This window comes from Anomaloglossus baeobatrachus, chromosome 8 (assembly GCF_048569485.1).
Source record: "Anomaloglossus baeobatrachus isolate aAnoBae1 chromosome 8, aAnoBae1.hap1, whole genome shotgun sequence".
Taxonomy (NCBI): domain Eukaryota; kingdom Metazoa; phylum Chordata; class Amphibia; order Anura; family Aromobatidae; genus Anomaloglossus; species Anomaloglossus baeobatrachus.
The window spans coordinates 63859992-63879220 of NC_134360.1; the positions used below are offsets into that span (position 1 = coordinate 63859992).

General features: G+C 45.1%; 1 protein-coding gene across 5 annotated transcripts in view; it reads right to left on the minus strand.

Annotated features, from left to right (window-relative positions):
• The window catches only part of NISCH (nischarin), a 170864-nt gene that overhangs the window by 63049 nt on the left and 88586 nt on the right, over positions 1-19229 (minus strand). For 3 of the 5 annotated variants that reach the window (XM_075321742.1, XM_075321741.1, XM_075321745.1), the window contains exons 11-13: positions 17582-17710; positions 11948-12061; positions 5307-5400 (exon numbers count right to left, since the gene is read on the minus strand). In XM_075321742.1, coding sequence (XP_075177857.1) covers positions 5307-5400; positions 11948-12061; positions 17582-17710 — 337 coding nt within the window. Of the gene's footprint in view, positions 1-5298; positions 5401-11947; positions 12062-17581; positions 17711-19229 lie in introns of all 5 variants that reach the window. The other 2 variants (XM_075321743.1, XM_075321744.1) reach the window with 1 other exon arrangement.

Sequence of the window (19229 nt, forward strand, 5' to 3'; positions counted from 1 at the left end):
CTGAGCATGCGCAGTGGCAAAAAACCGCATGCGGCGGCCGGATGCGGTTATTGCCGCATCGCGCCACATCCGGCCGCCATAGGCATGCATTGAAAAATGCGCCGCATCGGCCGAATGCGGCGCGATGCGTTTTTTTTTGCCGCACGATAAAACGTGCTAGGCAACGTTCCATCCGGCCGCCGCATCGGCTAAACCTGCCGCATGCGGCAAAAACCGGATGGAACGCAAGGCCATGCGGCACAATGCGGCACTAATTAAAGTCTATGCAGGAAAATCGCAACCGGCAGCAAAAAAAACCGGTTGCGATTTTCCTGCAAAGTGCCGGATTGTGCCGCAGAGCAAAAACCGGAGGTGTGAAAGTAGCCTAAGCTCTTCAGATGAAAGATAATAAAAGACTGATAGATATAATACATCAACAATGTTTAGAAAGTAAACTTTATAGGAGTTTCCATTTTCCTGTCTGTGTGGGCATGAAGACGACAAACCTCTGTATGTTGTGGCTTATCAATGCTCAATGTAGGCCATGTTTGACGTGTTTGTACCTCAAAGGGGTTTTACCATGTCATAAAGTGATATCTATAGATATGAGTAAGGATCTGTTGGATCTGAAACGCGTCATCTGTTTCCATTTTAATGGAGTCCTAACCATGGAATTTTAAAATGTGAAATAAAGTTTTGGAATTTTTTATGGTTTGGGATTGCTGGATTTTTCTTGGATTTTTCTGGATTGCTTCTTGTGATGACCAGCTGGACTCTGATCCGGGCATCCCCCTCTCTATACCAGGAATTGCAGATGGTGATGGAGTGGTTAAGTATTTTTTTGTTTGTTTTTTACAACTATGTACAGATGAGTTTGCTTGTAAGTTTCCTATCAAAAAACACTTTAAGGCTATGTGCGCACACAGTGTTTTTTTTACGCTGCGTTTTTGGCCGCTAAAAACGCATAAAAAAAAGCACCCGCGGCAAAAACCGCATTGATAAAAATGCATGCGTTTTTATCGTGTTTTTGTGCGGTTTTGGCGGTGTTGGCGGTGTTTTTGATCTCTGCGTTTTTTCTGTGTTTTTCCAATGCATTGCATGGGGGGAAAAGGCAGAAAAATGCAGGAAAGAATTGACATGTCCATTTTTATTTTTTGTTAAGCTCAAAATCGCAGCTTTAAAAAAAAAAAAAAAAAAAAAAAAAAAATGAAACTCAGACTTTGCTGGGGAAGCAAGGTCATGGAGTTTTAAGCCCAAAAACGCACCCGAAAATGCGCAAAACCGCCGTGAAAAACGCACTGTGCGCACAAAGCCTAAAGGCGGTGTTACATGCAACGATTTATCGTGCGATGGCATGAGCGATCGCACCCGCCCCCGTCGTTTGTGCATCACGGGCAATTCATTGCCCGTGTCGCACAAAGTCGGTAACCCCCCGTCAAACGTAATTACCTCCCTAACGACGTCGCTGTGGGCGGCGAACATCCTCTTCCTGAAGGGTGAGGGGCGTTCGGCGTCACAGTGACGTCACACAGCGGCAATCCAATAGAAGCGGAGGGGCGGAGATGAGCGGGACGTAACATCCCGCCCACCTCCTTCCTTCCGCATTGCCGGCGGCCGCAGGTAAGTAGTTGTTCGTCGTTCTCGGGGTGTCACACGGAGCGACGTGTGCTGCCACGGAAACGACGAACAACCGGCGCACAGAAGGAGGAACAACTTTATGGAAATGAGCGACGTGTCAACGAGCAACGATAAGGTGAGTATTTTTGCTCGTTAACAGTCGTTCGGAGGTGTCACACGCTACGACATCTCTAACAATGCCGGATGTGAGTCACGAATTCCGTGACCCCGTCGACATATCAACCGAAATATCGTACCGTGTAACGTCGCCTTAAGGCTATATGCACATGCCACGGTTTTTGTTGCTTTTTTTGGTGCAGTTATGTTGGCAACAAGTTCTGACTTTTGACTTCCCAGCAAAGTCTATGAGAAATCAGACTTGCTGTGTGCAGGTTGCTTTTTTTTTTGTCTGCAGTTTGTCATAAACGTTGACAAAAAAAAAACAACAAAAAACGCGGCATGTTCATTCTTCTTGCTTTTTTGTCGCAGTTTTGTCACACCTTCTGTACTGAGAAACACAAAGTCAGAAAACAAGACAAAAAAAGCACTAAAAAAGCATAAAAAAGCACCAAAAATACACCATCATTACAAGCGGGTTGTTTTTTTTTTACATTTCTAAGCTCTCTGTAACAAGGTGCAGTTTTGGTTGCAGTTTAGGTGCAGAAAAATCTACAGTGTGCGCATGTAGCCATAGAGCGCATCGAAAATGTCCTGTATACAGCTCACATTCTCTGCCTTAGTTCAGGGCTGTACTCCCTTGTACTTTATTTGCACAATCACCGGTACTTACTGATCATCTTTCCTTCTTCACATCAACTTTGCGTTTTTAGAAATAATTAACAGTCCAGTTAACATTAGCAATAAAGAAGTAGAATAAAGGTCACAAAGGTCCATTTATTTACTGAGCTGAGACACTTCTACTGTAGGTGCTTCAATGACCCAAAATTAACTTACTTTTTTTGTTTTTAATAAATTTATGGACTCTTCGTATACTTTGCTTTGCCTAATGGGCCGATTCTGAGCACATGTACGATATTTACATTTCATTTATTTCATAAATTGTGCACCACTGGGGGTGTTTCAACATTCAATTCTTTTTTTTACCATATATGTCCCCTGTAACTGGTATATTAGCCCCAGTTGAAGTGGAAACTCAGACTCCAGGCTGAATAGCAAAGTTGTCCATGTGTCTTAAGATCCAGGAGCTCCTGCTCCCTCCCAAGACACAACACCTGATTTCTGGGTCCGGAGGAGGAAGAGTCATTAGCACTTCCCATTACTGTGTACAACAACCATGAGGCAAAAATGGTAATAAATCCTATCTGCCTTCTAAAGGGAATCTGGCTGTGTCTGACAGTCGGCTCCCCACTCCCAAACCTGCAAATCTTCCTTCCTCCCAAGACACAGAAATCACATGACTGCTGGGTCCGGAGGAGGAAGAGTCATTAGCACTTCCCGTTACTGTGTACAACGATCGGGAAGGCAAAGACGGTAATAAATCCTCTCTTCCTTCTAAGGGGAATCTGGCTGTGTATGACAGTTGGCTTCCCACTCCCACACCTGCAACTCTTCCTTCCTCCCAAGACACAATGATCACATGACTGGTGAATCTGTAGGAGGAAGAGTCATTAGCACTTCCCATTACTATATATACACAGTGCTTGCTCAGTGCTGCGTATACAACTATCGGGAAGGCAAATACGGTAATAAACCCTATCTGCCTTTTAAGGGGAGTCTGGCTGTGTCTGACAGTCGGCTTCCCACTCCCAGAGCTGCATATTCGTGTACAGCTTGCTCTACTATGCAGAGACATTTTGGAACATCACTGCAGCGTACAACGTTAACAGCGATCTTTTAGTGGGCTCACATGATGTGGTCATGTTACAGATAAAGAAATGCAACACGACTGCATCATGTGAACCCCCCACTTCGTACCAGCAAGCAGCGGAAATAAGGTGGTCTGCTAAAGAAATAACATGTGAACACAGTGAATAATTTCCATTGCGAACACTGGCACTAATCGGAACGTTCAATGGGTGATGTCAATAGGCGGTCCTAAGTGACTGACAGTCTTTCTTCAAAGACTGTTGATGCCAAATATCTATCAGCACCGCCCACTGGACTACTAAGTGTTAAAAGAATAGTTATTAAGTGAATGAATTAAAGGGGTATTCCCCAAATAGCAAGTTCTCTCCTATCCACAGAACTAGAGATAACTTGATCGCTGTATGGCCCACCACTGGGACTCCAACCTTGGAATAGAGCGATGGAGTTCTCTGGCATGGAGTGAAGGTCGAGCATGTACACCAAGTAGAGCACTCGGCCATTTTGGGTAGTCCCATAGACTGTTGTTCCCCAAATCCAGTCCTCAAAAGCCACCAACAGGTCATGTTTTTAGGATTTTCTTAGCATTGCCCATGTGCTGGAACTATCTCCTGTGCAAGTGATTAAATTATCACCTGTGTAATGCTAAGGAAATCCTGAGAACATCACCTGTTGGTGGCTCCTGAGGACTGGAGTTGGGGAACACTGCCATAAACAATAAATGGAGTGGAGCTCAAGCTCAAAAACCTCTGCTCTATTCTAGACAGGGCTTTGCAAAGCACAGGTTTTAGGATTGTTGGGGGTCATAGTCATCAGTAAGCTGTCCTCTACTCTAAGGATAGGGGATAACTATCTTGGGAATCATCCTTTAGGAGCGAGGGATGATAAATGGTCATTCCTCACTGCCGGTCAATAATGATGCTGTTCCTTTTTAAAAAAAAACAACATAAATTTAATGATTCAACGCGTTTCGAAGCTGCCAGTCTTCATCAGGAGAATGAAAAAACAACATTGATTGCTTGGTTTTTTTTTCCTGATGGAGAGGCAGCTGCAAAACACATTGAATCAATAAAGCAAGTTTTTTGAAACACGCACAGCATCATTATAACAATTTATTGAATCAACACGTTTCGAAGCTGCCACTCCATTAGGACAACGAAAGACCACAGAGATTTTTTCATTTTCCAGATGAAGCGAGGCAGCTTAGAAACGCCTTCAATCAAACCACGTTTTATAATAACTCACAGCATCATAACGTAAATTTATTAATTCAACGCGTTTCAAAGCTGCAGCTCTTCATCAGGAGTATGAAAAAACACATTGATTGTGTTTTTTTTGTTTCTCTGATTAAGAAGGGAGGCAGCTTGAATCAAACCACTTTTTTTTAATAACTCGCAGCATCATTATAATGTAATTTATTGATTCAACACGTTTCGAAGATGCTGCGCTTCATCAGGGAAATGATAAACCACAGATTGCGATTTTTCATTTTCCTGATGAAGGAGCTAGGCAGCTTCGAAACGCGTTGAATTAATAAACCACATTTTTTGGATAACGTACAACATCCTTATTTAACAGCAGCGCAGAATAACCACTATTCATCTGGATCTGCAGCAGCGGTCATTTATAGGTCTTCTTATCTTCCACCGAGGTGAGCACATATCGTTTATATTTCTTTTTCTCTTGGATAAAACCCATTGTGGCGTTTCCTCCTCTTAGCATTGGGAATAATTCTTTAAAATTCAGAACGTTATCCCACAAAACTATTTATATCAATGATACTTTGTAACGACTGCGCATGGCTACAGATAGTCATTACTGTGACATTGTACATGCAGTGCAAACAGAGGGCAATCGACAGAGCCAAAAGATACATACATGATTACCTTGACTGGGGATGACAGGCCGAGAGACAGGTGAAGAGGAAGCGTTTACAGGAAAAGAAGAGCTGGCAGATGTGAGCCGGCAGTCCTCACTCATCTGACAAATAAAGTGATATAAGAGCATGAAATAAGCAGAAGAACAGGCAACACAACAACTACAGGAAGGACGGCACATCAGAAAAGCAATAAATGCATTAATACCGCCTGTTGAATTTACAACCTACGATCAGGCGTGACCATAGTATAGAGCAGGCGTATGGATCTCCTCACCTTCTTAAAAAAATGTGCCTGGTGCATAGATACCATACAGCAAGAAGACCCTCTATGAAACTTCACTAACACACACCCTAAATATCAAAAGCCCATGTCACCGGATCAAAAGTGAGCAGTGTTTGCTCTTTTTTTATTTCTGCTGTTCCCCTGGTAAGTTTTTTGGAAATCTACCATATTGGGACAGAGATACAGGCCTTAATAATGCTAATGTTCATGATCTGTTCCTAGGGGGCGGGGTTAAGGTAGCAGCCTAAAGTCACGCCCCCGAGGAACCGTGTGCAGGCCCCCTTAAAGACTATAAAATTTAGCACTAAATAAACCGCCAAAATCTCGGGGGGACAGAATAAAAATGGGATAATCAGGGAAGCGGCGGGACTACAATAAAAGGAGGAAATGGCCACTTTTGACCCGGTGAGAGGCCCTCCATTAAGAAGTAACAATGTAAAATGAGCAGATAACCATGTATTGTGTATGCAGGTCTCTCGATTGAGGACGTTAAGGCAGGGAAGGAGGAGGCAGATGGAAATTCAACGTCCAGCGTATTGTTTTCAGGGCAGATAATCTGCCAAAGCTTCTGCCAATAACTGTCTTCTGTCCCCAATGATAACACATGAATGCTTGCAGGAGCTGAGTGCTCATGTGTATGGGGGGGAGGGGAGAATGGCCGGCTGACACATGAACGTCTATCTGACCGCTATCTAATGCGTATGGCCAGTTTTTGTTAGAACAGAGATAGGTTATATATGAGAATACAGATAAAGGCTCAGGCCCCCAAATCTTAACACCCCCCACCCCCACCCATACACTTTAGATAGCGGATGACAACTACAGTTTGGCCAGTCATTGAGCTGGCAACTCTCTCACCCGACTCTCCCAGACACAAAAGTACAAAAGTTTTGGTAGTCCAAAATCGGAGATGCTGGAACTTTATCTCACAATGTTGTGAGCGATGGAGCCCCCCACAACACGTTACACCATTGGCCGAACCCTTCGACATTGGCCGACGTTCATCTAATATATATGAGAGCCCTCAGCCTTTATGTGCAGAATCATGGTCGGGGGGGGTGTTGGGGGGCTCCCGGCTACGGCGGCTCTTCCATTAAATACTGATTGTCATGTGACTCGTATGTTATTCTCTGACTTCATTACATGTTTGTTTGTTTGTATGGGCGACATTGTGTTATAATAATGTGTGTGTGAACTGGGATTGTGAAAGGCACACAGTTTATACAGGTTTTTTTTATTTTACTAACTTATACAGCGCCATTAATTCCTCAGCACTTTGCATACATTATCATCACCGTCCCCATTGGAGCTCACAATCTAAATCCCCTATCATTAGGTGTTTGGAGTGTTGGAGGAACCCGGAGGAAACTCACACAAACACGGGGAGAATATACAAAGTCCTTGCAGATAGTGTCCTTGGTGGGATTTGAAGCCAGGACCCCAGCGCTGCAAGACTGCAGTGTTAACTAATGATGAGCGGGCACCACCAGGCTCGGGTGCTTGGTCCTCGTAACGAGCAGTTGGGCACGACCCTAGTACTCAAGTATGATAGAAGTCAATGGGGAACTCAAGCATTTTTCAGAGAAATCCTCCAGAAAAATGCTCAAGTTTCCCATTATCGTCCATTATACTCGGGAGCTCAAGTCACGCCCATCCAAGTGTCCAGCTGTTGGTTACGAGGACCAAGCACCTGAGCATGGTAGTGCCCGCTCATCACTAGTTACAAGCACCCGAGCATGGTAGTGCCCACTCATCACTGGTGTGAACCTAGAGAAGATCCCCGGCTGAATGGAGTGGAAGGGGGACATTTATTTTAAAGAATGCAGAGAATGACTGGTGTTGCGGTGCACATTGCCCCCCCCCTTCATTCAGCCCGGGGCTCTTCTCTTTTTTAGAGCCCGGGCTCTTGGGATGGCTGGGAGCTATAGTGGGGTTGGTCGTCCATTGATAAGAAAGTCATCCACAATCCCATGCACTTTCAAATCTTGACAAAAACCTTTTAACATAACTATATTAGGGCTTATGTACAAGAAATATAGAATAGTTCTCCTGACATAGCCTTGTCGCTTAGCTCATGTGCAGGGTATTATAGCTTAAAAGGAGGAGATACAGCCGGGCACTGCAGCTCCAAATATTTACTCACAGACCGCAATCGTGCTCAGTAATGGAGTTCCAGCAGTCCCAGGGAGTGCTCAGCCAGCGTTGTAGTAGATCATCAGCTGAATCCAGAGAAGAAAGGAGGACAGCACTTCACGGTGGGATTCTGCAGTTTTAATAACTTATTGTAAGCGAGTTACAACATGTAAGGGGAGAGGGGAGTGCAGACACGCCGGACAACGGCCATTTCGCACTAAGGCAAAGTGCTTCCACGGGTCCTGACCTGTTAAAGCACTTTGCCTTAGTGCAAAACGGCCGTTGTCCAGCATGTCTGCACTCCCTTCTCTCCTTACATGTTGTAACTCGCTTACAATAAGTTATTAAAACTGCAGAATCCCACCGTGAAGTGCTGCCCTCCTTACTTCTCTGGATTATAGTTTAGGTAGCTATGGTTACGATCCCAAGCAAATAACTTCCTTTATGAGTGGACATTACCATGGATACCTAATGCCCTGCACATGAGGTAAGAGACACGGCTATATCAGGGGAACTATACTACATTTCTAATTGGAGGTGTTTGATATTATTATTGCACCTACTACATATTGAGATTGGATCTTGAGAGATGTGAATAACCCTTTAAATGCTCAAAGATCAACAGGCAGCATTTAATAGGTTAAACAGCATCAATGATGATAGAAGAGATGCTGAAAAGCCGCAAGTTGGTTCCCTCCTTTGCTCCAGGTGATTGACAGGTCTCTCTTTATGTACTTACATGGAAAGACTTGTCAATCAACTACAGTGGGCGGGAAGATTATGTCCAGGGATAGGGCTGGACTAGTGTGGTCTGTCCATATAGTCCCAGGCTTAATCTTTAAACTAGGTTTTCTCTAAAACACAGCAGCGATTCAGAGAAAAACCTACCTGGCTCCAATTGTACTGCTGAGCTCTGATTGCTGCTGCTCCTGGTTGAATTCAGTGACAGGTTTCCTTTAAACATCCATGTAACCCCAATAAAGTATTATCAATGTGATATAGAAGGAGACTGGCAGCAGCTACCAGAACGCAAAAAATGCTATATTATATATATATAATATTATATATATATATATATATATATATATATATATATATATAATATAGCATTTTTTGCGTTCTGCAGCTGCTGCCAGTCTCCTTTTATATCACATTTTATATATATATATATATATATATATATATATATATATATATATATATATATATATATATATATATATATATATATATACATACATATATACATACACACACATACATACATACACACACATATATACACACACACAGTATAATTTTTTATACACACACACACGCACAGTATATATTTTATTTACTTATTTCTTGTTGGTGTATGTCAGTATGAAACTTGACTGTGTCCAATCAGAATCGATTTTTGCACTGAATACTAATAATTAATCCAAGATGTGTGTTGCACTTTGCACAAAAGAATAAAAAACTTTACAAAACGCAAACTCGCATGCATTATTTCATAGATCTTTTTATTTATCTAATACTGTCAATGTACATAACAAATAACAGGGAAAATTACATGAGATCGGATATAATGAGAATTCGGACAGTAACACATGGCATTTTACCATCAGGTCTCCACGAATGTTTTTAGTTGACATATTTATTTATGTATAAATATATATAGAAAGGATAAAAAAAACAAACTTAAGACTCTAAAAAGGGGCTGAGAACGTCAGGACCAATGAGGGCTCGGTATCTTCGGGACGAGACTGACATATCTAACCGAAAGCGGAGATATATTCCAATAAAAGGGTATTCCTATACCAGAGGCGGTCAGGATTATGGAAACTTCACCGCTCCCGCAACTCCCATTCACTTCTATAGAAGCTACAGAACACAGAGGCAGAGCCCACCATGAAGGGATGGTATGGGAGAACCCCTTTATAGAGGACACATTGGTTCGACTGACATGACTGTTTTAATAGGTACTTGCATTTCCAAGAAAAGAATTTAGAGAATTATATATTTTTTTACAATTCTGTCCGGTCATTCCTCTGTAATTCCTCTTAGAAATGATTCCATTAACAACTGACTATTGCAATTCTGCTTCTACGTTGTCTATTCATCAGTTTTCGACAAAATTGCGGAGTCAAAGTTTTTAAAATATAGCAATTTGTTTTGAGCAACAATTTGGAATCTTTTGTCATTTTTACACCAGTCCTGGCAAATCCTTTTTTATTTTGGAAAGTGAGCAGGGTTTTGCCAGAAGGGGTGTTTCTGACAAATTCATTCCAATTCATCCCACAAAAGAGATGTGAATTATGATGGGAATCTGTCAGATGATTTTGTAGTACATTACTAATGTTCTCTTTAGATCGGGCTTAAGGAGACCTCTAAGGCTATGTGCGCACAGTGCGTTTTTCGCGGCGTTTTTGGCCTCAAAACTGCATGACTTTGCTTCCCCAGCAAAGTCTATGAGTTTTCATTTTTGCTGTCCGCACACAACTTTTTTTTTAAGCTGCGCTTTTGAGCTTGAAAAAAAATAATGGACATGTCAATTCTTTCCTGCGTTTTTCTGCGTTTTCCCCCCATGCAATGCATTGGAAAAACGCAGCAAAACGCAGAGATCAAAAACGCAGCAAAACGCAGCCAAAAACGCACCAAATCACGGTAAAAATGCATGCGTTTTTTGACGCGTTTTTCGACGCGGGGGCGTTTTTGTGCGTTTTTAGCGGCCAAAAACGCACAAAAACGCAGCGTCAAAAAAACGCAGTGTGTGAACTTAGCCTAAGGATCAGTACGTTTATTGCTCTACCTCATCCTGTTATCTTATTGTAAGCACAATAAAATTCAATGTCTCCTGCAGGCTAGTCAAATGTAAGGGTACCTTCACACTTAGCGATGCAGCAGCGATCCGACCAGCGATCTGACCTGGTCAGGATCGCTGCTGCATCGCTACATGGTCGCTGGTGAGCTGTCAAACAGGCAGATCTCACCAGCGACCAGTGAACAGCCCCCAGCCAGCAGCGACGTGCAAGCGACGCTGCGCTTGCACGGAGCTGCCCTCTGGAAGCTGCGGAGACTGGTAACTAAGGTAAACATCGGGTATGGTTACCCGATGTTTACATTAGTTACCAGCGCACAGCTGTGTGTGCAGGGAGCAGGGAGCCGCGCACACTGAGCGCTGGCTCCTTGCTCTCCTACCATAGCTACAGTACACATCGGGTTAATTAACCCGATGTGTAATGCAGCTACATGTTCAGAGAGCAGGGAGCCGCGCACACTGCTTAGCGCTGGCTCCTTGCTCTCCTAGCTGCTGTACACATCGGGTTAATTAACCCGATGTGTACAGCAGCTACATGTGCAGAGAGCCGGAGCCGGCAGCACAGGCAGCGTGAGAGCTGCAGAGGCTCGTAACTAAGGTAAATATCGGGTAACCACCTTGGTTACCCGATGTTTATCTTGGATACAGCTTACCTCAGCTGTCAGATGCCGGCTCCTGCTCCCTGCTCGCTTCATTTGTCGCTCTCTCGCTGTCACACACAGCGATCTGTGTGTCACAGCGGGAGAGCGGCTTTGAAGAAAACGAACCAGGGCTGTGTGTAACGAGCAGCGATCTCGCAGCAGGGGCCAGATCGCTGCTCATTGTCACACACAGCGAGATCGCTAATGAGGTCACTGCTGCATCACAAAAAGCGTGACTCAGCAGCGATCTCGGCAGCGAGCTCGCTGTGTGTGAAGCACCCCTAAGTACGGTAACTACAATTTACATATCCTCTGCGCCCTCCTCTCACTCCCCAGTGCATTCACTATCACTGCTGAGAGGTAGGAGGGAGTATGGGTGGGGGCAGTAGTGCAAATTCAGTCATTCCGCAGCAGAATAAAACAGATCAAGCACCAGTTTCTCATTCTTCACAGTCAATCATTAAACTCATCTACATTATATAAAAATACTCCATCATCATTATCTTCTATTAAAAATTCATATTTTTTTTGTTCTTCCGCTGCTAGTGGTTTCTTTTCAGGACTCTCCCTCTTTGTTTCTTACACAATTTGTGCATCTTATTAAAATATACAAGTTTCACACAAAGTCTGGGAAAACTTCACTTGTGTAACGAGAAATATAAAAAGTAAGGCGCACATTGCTGCCAATGTACTGATGTGCAAAATGTAAAAAAAAAAAAAAAAGAATAAAAAAATAAAAAATTAATACTAAGGGAATGATTTCAGAAGATATAAAATCCTCTTTATACCTTTTTATCAGCATTATTCAATTTATTTTTTGCTTCCTTTGCTTTCTGGATTGCTTTTAACACTTCCACAGTATCCAGCTCCTTTTCCGTTGTACTGGTGTTATCTAAACAAACCTAAAAAGAAAAACAGAAACCAAACAAACAGTCAGCAAAAAAACTGAATAATAGTACTGCGCGTGACCAGAGAAACTGCCGAAGACAGCGGAGTACAGCCGACGCTCGGCTACCTCCGGCACACACGTGTAGCCCTCGCTCCTCTCACACGGAGCACTTCATCACCACATTTTCACGATTGTGGCAGTTTCCACAGGTGGGACTCCCACTGATTAACACCTTATCACCTATCTGATGATAAATTGCTAAAAATGGAAATAATCCTCTAAAAGGATAATGGACCAACTCCCTTACAGAACAAAACCGTTCCAGCGATCACGAGACGCCTTCCAGAGCACCTTTTTCGAAAGAGTTTTACTGATAGGAGAGTCTCTATAACCCTTCAGCAGACAAATGTGACAATTAGGACACTTATTTCCAGGTTTAGCATTTCTATACTAGGATGGTAACATAAAATTAAAAAAAAATAAAAATATTTTAGGCCATTCCTTATTAAAGGGAATCTGTCAGGCGATTATCTAGTACAATACTAATGTTATCTTAAAGGGCTTAAGCAACTCTAACAGGATCTAACAGTAAGCTTTATTGCTGTATATTATCCTGTTATTTTGTTGTAAGCTATGGAGTATTCAGTGTGACATAGTAACCAGTCAAGCATTTGTAAATAGAAACGGCATATGCCCTGCTCCCTCCTCTAAGTGATGGCATCAATGATAGTAAATCTGAACTGAATTTGCACTGCTGCCCCCACCTATACTCCCTCCTACCTGTCAGCAGGGTTGGTGAATCCAATGGGTGGTTTGGGGAGCAGTGCATATACAAACTGTATTTACAGATGCTTGACTTGTTACTATGTCTAAAGGTACCGTCACACTAAGCGACGCTCCAGCGATCCCACCAGCAACCTGACCTGGCAGGGATCGCTGGAGCGTCGCTACACAGGTTGCTGGTGAGCTGTCACACAGGCAGATCTGACCAGCAACCAGTGACCAGCCCCCAGCCAGCAGCGATGCTGCGCTTGGTAACTAAGGTAAATATCGGGTAACCAACCCGATATTTACCTTGGTTACCAGCGCACACCGCTTAGCGCTGGCTCCCTGCACCGCTAGCCAGAGTACACATCGGGTTAATTACCCGATGTGTACTTCGGCTACATGTGCAGGGAGCAGTGAGCCGGCACTGACAGCGTGAGAGCGGCGGACGCTGGTAACGAAGGTAAATATCGGGTAACCAAGGTAAGGGCTTCTTGGTTACCCAATATTTACATTGGTTACCAGCGTCCGCAGAAGCCGGCTCCTGCTGCCTGCACATTCAGTTGTTGCTCTCTCGCTGTCACACACAGCGATGTGTGCTTCACAGTGGGAGAGCAACAACTAAAAAATGGTCCAGGACATTCAGCAACAACCGGCGACCTCACAGCAGGGGCCAGGTTGTTGCTGGATGTCACACACAGCAACATCGCTGTTGCGTCACAAAAGTTGTGCCTCAGCAGTGATGTTGCTAGAGATGTTGCTTAGTGTGATGTTTCCTTAACTGAATTCTCCATAGCTTACAACAAGATAACAGGATAATGTAGAGCAATAAAACTTACTGATCCTGTTAGAGCTGCTTAAGCCCTATTTGAATAGCTGTCACAAGACACTGAATTCTATGAAGCTTTCAACAAGATAACAGGATAAGATAGAGAGCAATAACAGTTAAGGTGGCTTTACACACTGCAACATCGCAAACGACATCGCTGTAACGTCACCGGTTTTGTGACGTAATAGCGACCTCCCCAGCGACATTGCAGTGTGTGAAACACATCAGCGACCTGGCCCCTGCTGTGAAGTTGCTGATCGCTACAAATCGCTCAGGACCATTCTTTGGTCCTTTGTTTCCCGCTGTGCAGCAAAGTCTCAGTGTGTAAAGGGGACTTAAAACACTGGAAACGAGTGATGTGTCACAATGTCTGTCAATCACTATTCTCTGTCAGTCGGTCTCTCCCTCTCGGTCTCTATTCTCTCTCTGTCGGTCCGTCACTATCTCTGTCCCTCTCTCACAGTCTGTCGGTCATTTTCCCCTCCTCTCTCATACTCACCGATCCCCGGCGCGGCACTGCACGGCGTTCACACTGCTGCGACTTTTACTATTTTGAAAAAGCCGGCCGCTCATTAAACAATTTCGTATTCCCTACTTTCCCCGCCTACAGGCGCCTATGACTGGTTGCAGTGAGACACGCCCCCACGCTGAGTGACAGGTGTCTCACTGCATCCAATCACAGCAGCCGGTGGGCGGGTCTATACGGTGCAGTGAAATAAATAAATAATTAAAAAAAACGGCGTGCGGTCCCCCCCAATTTTAATACCAGCCAGATAAAGCCATACGGCTGAAGGCTGGTATTCTCAGGATGGGGAGCTCCACGTTATGGGGAGCCCCCCAGCCTAACAATATCAGTCAGCAGCTGCCCAGAATTGCCGCATACATTATATGCAACAGTTCTGGGACTGTACCCGGCTCTTCCCGATTTGCCCTGGTGCGTTGGCAAATCGGGGTAATAAGGAGTTATTCGCAGCCCATAGCTGCCAATAAGTCCTAGATTAATCATGTCAGGCGTCTCCCCGAGATACCTTCCATGATTAATCTGTAAATTACAGTAAATAAACACACACACCCGAAAAAATCATTTATTGGAAATAAAAAACACAAACACATTCCCTCATCACCAATTTAATCAGCCCCAAAAAGCCCTCCATGTCCGGCGTAATCCACGGACCTCCAGCGTCGCTTCCAGCTGTGCTGCATCGAGGTGACTGGAGCTGCAGAAGACACAGCCGCTCCTGTAACCTCCACGCAGCTAATGAAGACAGCCGCGCGATCGACTGAGCTGTCACTGAGGTTACCCGCTGTCACTGGATCCAGCGGTGGCCGCGGGTAACCTCAGTGACAGCTCAGCTGATCGCGCTACTCACCGCCGCTCCGGTCAGCTCCACGCAGCAACTGAGGTGAGTAGTGCGATCAGCTGAGCTGTCACTGAGGTTACCCGCGGCCACCGCTGGATCCAGTGACAGCGGGTAACCTCAGTGGCAGCTCAGCTGATCGTGCTACTCACCTCATTTGCTGCCTGGAGGTGACAGGAGCGGCGGTGTCTTCTGCTGTTCCTGTCACCTCCATGCAGCACAGCTGGAAGCAACGCTGGAGGTCCGTGGATTCCGCCGGACATGGAGGGCTTTTTGGGGCTGATTAAATTGGTGATGAGGGAATGTGTTTGTGTTTTTTATTTCTAATAAAGGATTTTTCGGGTGTGTGTGTTTATTTACTGTAATTTACAGATTAATCATGGAAGGTATCTCGTGGAGACGCCTGACATGATTAATCTAGGACTTATTGGCAGCTATGGGCTGCCAATAACTCCTTATTACCCATGATTTGCCAACGCACCAGGGCAAATCGGGAAGAGCCGGGTACAGTCCCAGAACTGTCGCATCTAATGTATGCGGCAATTCTGGGCGGCTGCTGACTGATATTGTTAGGCTGGGGGGCTCCCCATAACGTGGAGCTCCCCATCCTGAGAATACCAGCCTTCAGCCGTATGGCTTTATCTGGCTGGTATTAAAATTGGGGGGACCGCACGCCGTTTTTTTAAATTATTTAATTATTTATTTCACTGCACAGTATAGACACGCCCACCGGCTGCTGTGATTGGCTGCAGTGAGACACCTGTCACTCAGCGTGGGGGCGTGTCTCACTGCAACCAATCATAGGTGCCTGTGGGCGGGGAAAACAGGGAATACGAAATTGTTTAATGAGCGGCTGGCTTTTTCAAAGTAGTAAAAGCCGCCGCAGCAGTGTGAATGCCGTGCAGCGCTGCGCCGGGGATCGGGGATCGGTGAGTATGAGAGAGGAGGGGAAAATGATCGACAGACTGTGAAGGCCCCTTTACACACTGAAAGTTTCTAGCGATCCCACCAGCGATCCCAACCTGGCCGGGATCGCTACAAAGTCTCTGGTGAGCTGTCAAACAGGCAAACCTGGCCAACGACGCAACAGCGATCCGGACCTGCAGAACGACCTAGCTAGTCATTGGGGACGTTGTAAAGCAGCTTTTTGAAAGGGAAGTCGCTAACGAAGTCGCTGTAAAGTCCCCTTTACACACTAAAACTTTGCTGCACAGCGGGAAACAAAGGACCAAAGAATGGTCCTGAACGATTTGTAGCGATCACATCTTCACAGCAGGGGCCAGGTCGCTGATGTGTTTCACACACTGCAATGTCGCTGGGGAGGTCGCTATTACGTCAAAAAACCGGTGACGTTACAGCGATGTCATGTGCGATGTTGCAGTGTGTTAAGCCACCTTGAGAGAGGGACATAGATAGTGACGGACCGACAGAGAGAGAATAGAGACCGAGAGGGAGAGACCGACTGACAGAGAATAGTGATTGACAGACATTGTGACACATCACTCGTTTCCAGTGTTTGACTAGCTAGGTCGTTCTGCAGGTCCGGATCGCTGTTGCGTCGTTGGCCAGGTCTGCCTGTTTGACAGCTCACCAGAGACTTTGTAGCGATCCCGGCCAAGTTGGGATCGCTAGTGGGATCGCTGAAAGTCTCAGTGTGTAAAGGGGCCTTTACTGATCCTAAAATGTCTGCTTAAAAGATAACTAGTATTGCACTAGAAGTCATCTGACAGATTCTAAGATACCTGAACACAGGAGCACCAAAGTGCAATAAGTAAATGATTAAAAGGGGTCTGTGACCCCCAAATTGCTAAATAAGCTACTTATATAGGTATGTAGGAGACTTAGATTTCAGAGTTTTTATTTCCAGTAAATGATAAATAAAATCTTGTATTCAAATGAGACCGTGCACCTTTCACTTCAGCATTACGCCCCCTCAATTTGTATACAGTCATACCATGATTGACAGCACACACATGTGAGCACTGGCTGAACTCAATCGGCAGCTTTACACCTGTGCATGGACACTGCAGAAGAGCAGCTGCGCTCACATAGTATCATTGCTGGCTCCTGTCTATGGCGGCTGCTTGGTACTGTACTGCAGACAGGAGCCAATGATCAGAGCCGGCACGGACACTATGGGAGGAGTGCGGCTGCGCTCCTGCACCGTCCATGCAGAGGTGAAGAGCTGCTGATTGAGTTTAAGTGCTCACTCTCCCCTTTAACAAAACAGTGAGACTCCCAGCTATCCCAATCCTGAATAGAGTGGAAGTGCGCATGCTCGGCGTTCGCTGCATCCACTCGCTACGGAATGGTCGTAAAGTACTTTTTCCCACTGACAATGAATGATGCAGAGGCTGAGAAAGTGCAAATACATTCCATTTAAGATGGGATCTCGGTTTTTGGGAATGCTGGGGGTTCAGGGGGGCCAACCTTCAGCAGGGGAATGGCTTGCGATTTGGAAAAACTCCTTTAAGTGTGTGCTTCCCTCCTTCAAAACCATGAAATCAAAAGTCCTCTTAAAATCGAGTGAACAAACCCCAAATCGTCCTATCCATCTGAGCACACCCGACTATGCTCTCACCTCAGCAGCGCGATCACCAAACTGTGCAAGGACTTTGGTCCGGTAATCAGGGACAATGGTGACAGGGTTGTCGGTCAGATTGACGGTCTCTATGCACGGAAGGCTTCCTAGATTTTTTATTTCATCAACCTGAGAAAAAAAGATAGGTTGTTAATAATAATAATAATAATAATAATAATAATAGAAAAAAATAACAATAATAATAACAATAATAAAAGAAAAAAATCATAATAGAAAAAGAAGGGAATTTTGTTACTTACCGTAAATTCCTTTTCTTCTAGCTCCTATTGGGAGACCCAAACGATTGGGTGTATAGTACTGCCTCCGGAGGCCACACAAAGCATTACACTAAAAAGTGTAAGGCCCCTCCCCTTCTGGCTATACACCCCCAGTGGGATCACTGGCTCACCAGTTTTAGTGCAAAAGCAAGAAGGAGGAAAGCCAATAACTGGTTTAAACAAATTCACTCCGAAGTAACATCGGAGAACTGAAAACCATTCAACATGAACAACATGTGTACCCGAAAAACAACCAAAAATCCCGAAGGACAACAGGGCGGGTGCTGGGTCTCCCAATAGGAGCTAGAAGAAAAGGAATTTACGGTAAGTAAAATTCCCTTCTTCTTCGGCGCTCCATTGGGAGACCCAGACGATTGGGACGTCCAAAAGCTGTCCCTGGGTGGGTAAAGAAATACCTCATGTTAGAGCTGTAAAACAGCCCTTCCCTACAAGGAGGCAACCGCCGCCTGCAGGACTCTTCTACCTAAGCTGGCATCCGCCTAAGCGTAGGTATGCACCTGACAATGCTTGGTGAAAGTGTGCAGACTCGACCAGGTAGCTGCCTGGCACACCTGCTGAGCCGTAGCCTGGTGCCGTAATGCCTAGGGCGCACCCACGGCTCTGGTAAAATGGGCTTTCAGCCCTGATGGAACCGGAAGCCCAGCAGAACAGTAGGCTTCAAGAATTGGTTCCTTGATCCATCGAGCCAGGGTGGATTTGGAAGCCTGCGACTCTTTACGCTGATTAGCGACAAGCACAGAGAGTGCATCCGAGCGGCGCAGAGGCGCCGTGCGGGAAATGTAGATTCTGAGTGCTCTCACCAGATCCAACAAATGCAAATCCATTTCATATCGATGAAATGGATGAGGCAAAAGGAAGGTAAGGAGATATCCTGATTGAGATGAAAGGGGGATACCACCTTAGGGAGAACTCCGGAATCGGGCGCAGCACTGCCTTGCCTTGGTGAAACACCAGGAAGGAAGCTTTTGGATGACAGCGCTGCTAGCTCGGACACTCTCCTAAGAGACGTGACCGCTACCAGAAAGGCCTCTTTCTGGGAAAGTCGAGAGAGTGAAACATCTCTCAGAGGCTCGAAGGGCGGCTTCTAGAGAGCAATTAGTACCCTGTTCAGATCCCATGGGTCCAACGGCCGTTTGTACAGAGGGACAATGTGACAAACCTCCTGCAGGAACGTGCGTACCTGAGGAAGTGGTGCTAGGCGCTTCTGAAGAATACAGATAGCGCTGAGACTTGTCCTTTGAGGGAGCCGAGTGACAACCTTTTTCCAAACCAGATTGCAGGAAGGAAGGAAAAGTAGGGAATGCAAATGGGCAGGGAGACACTCCCTGAGCAGAGCATTAAGAGAAGAA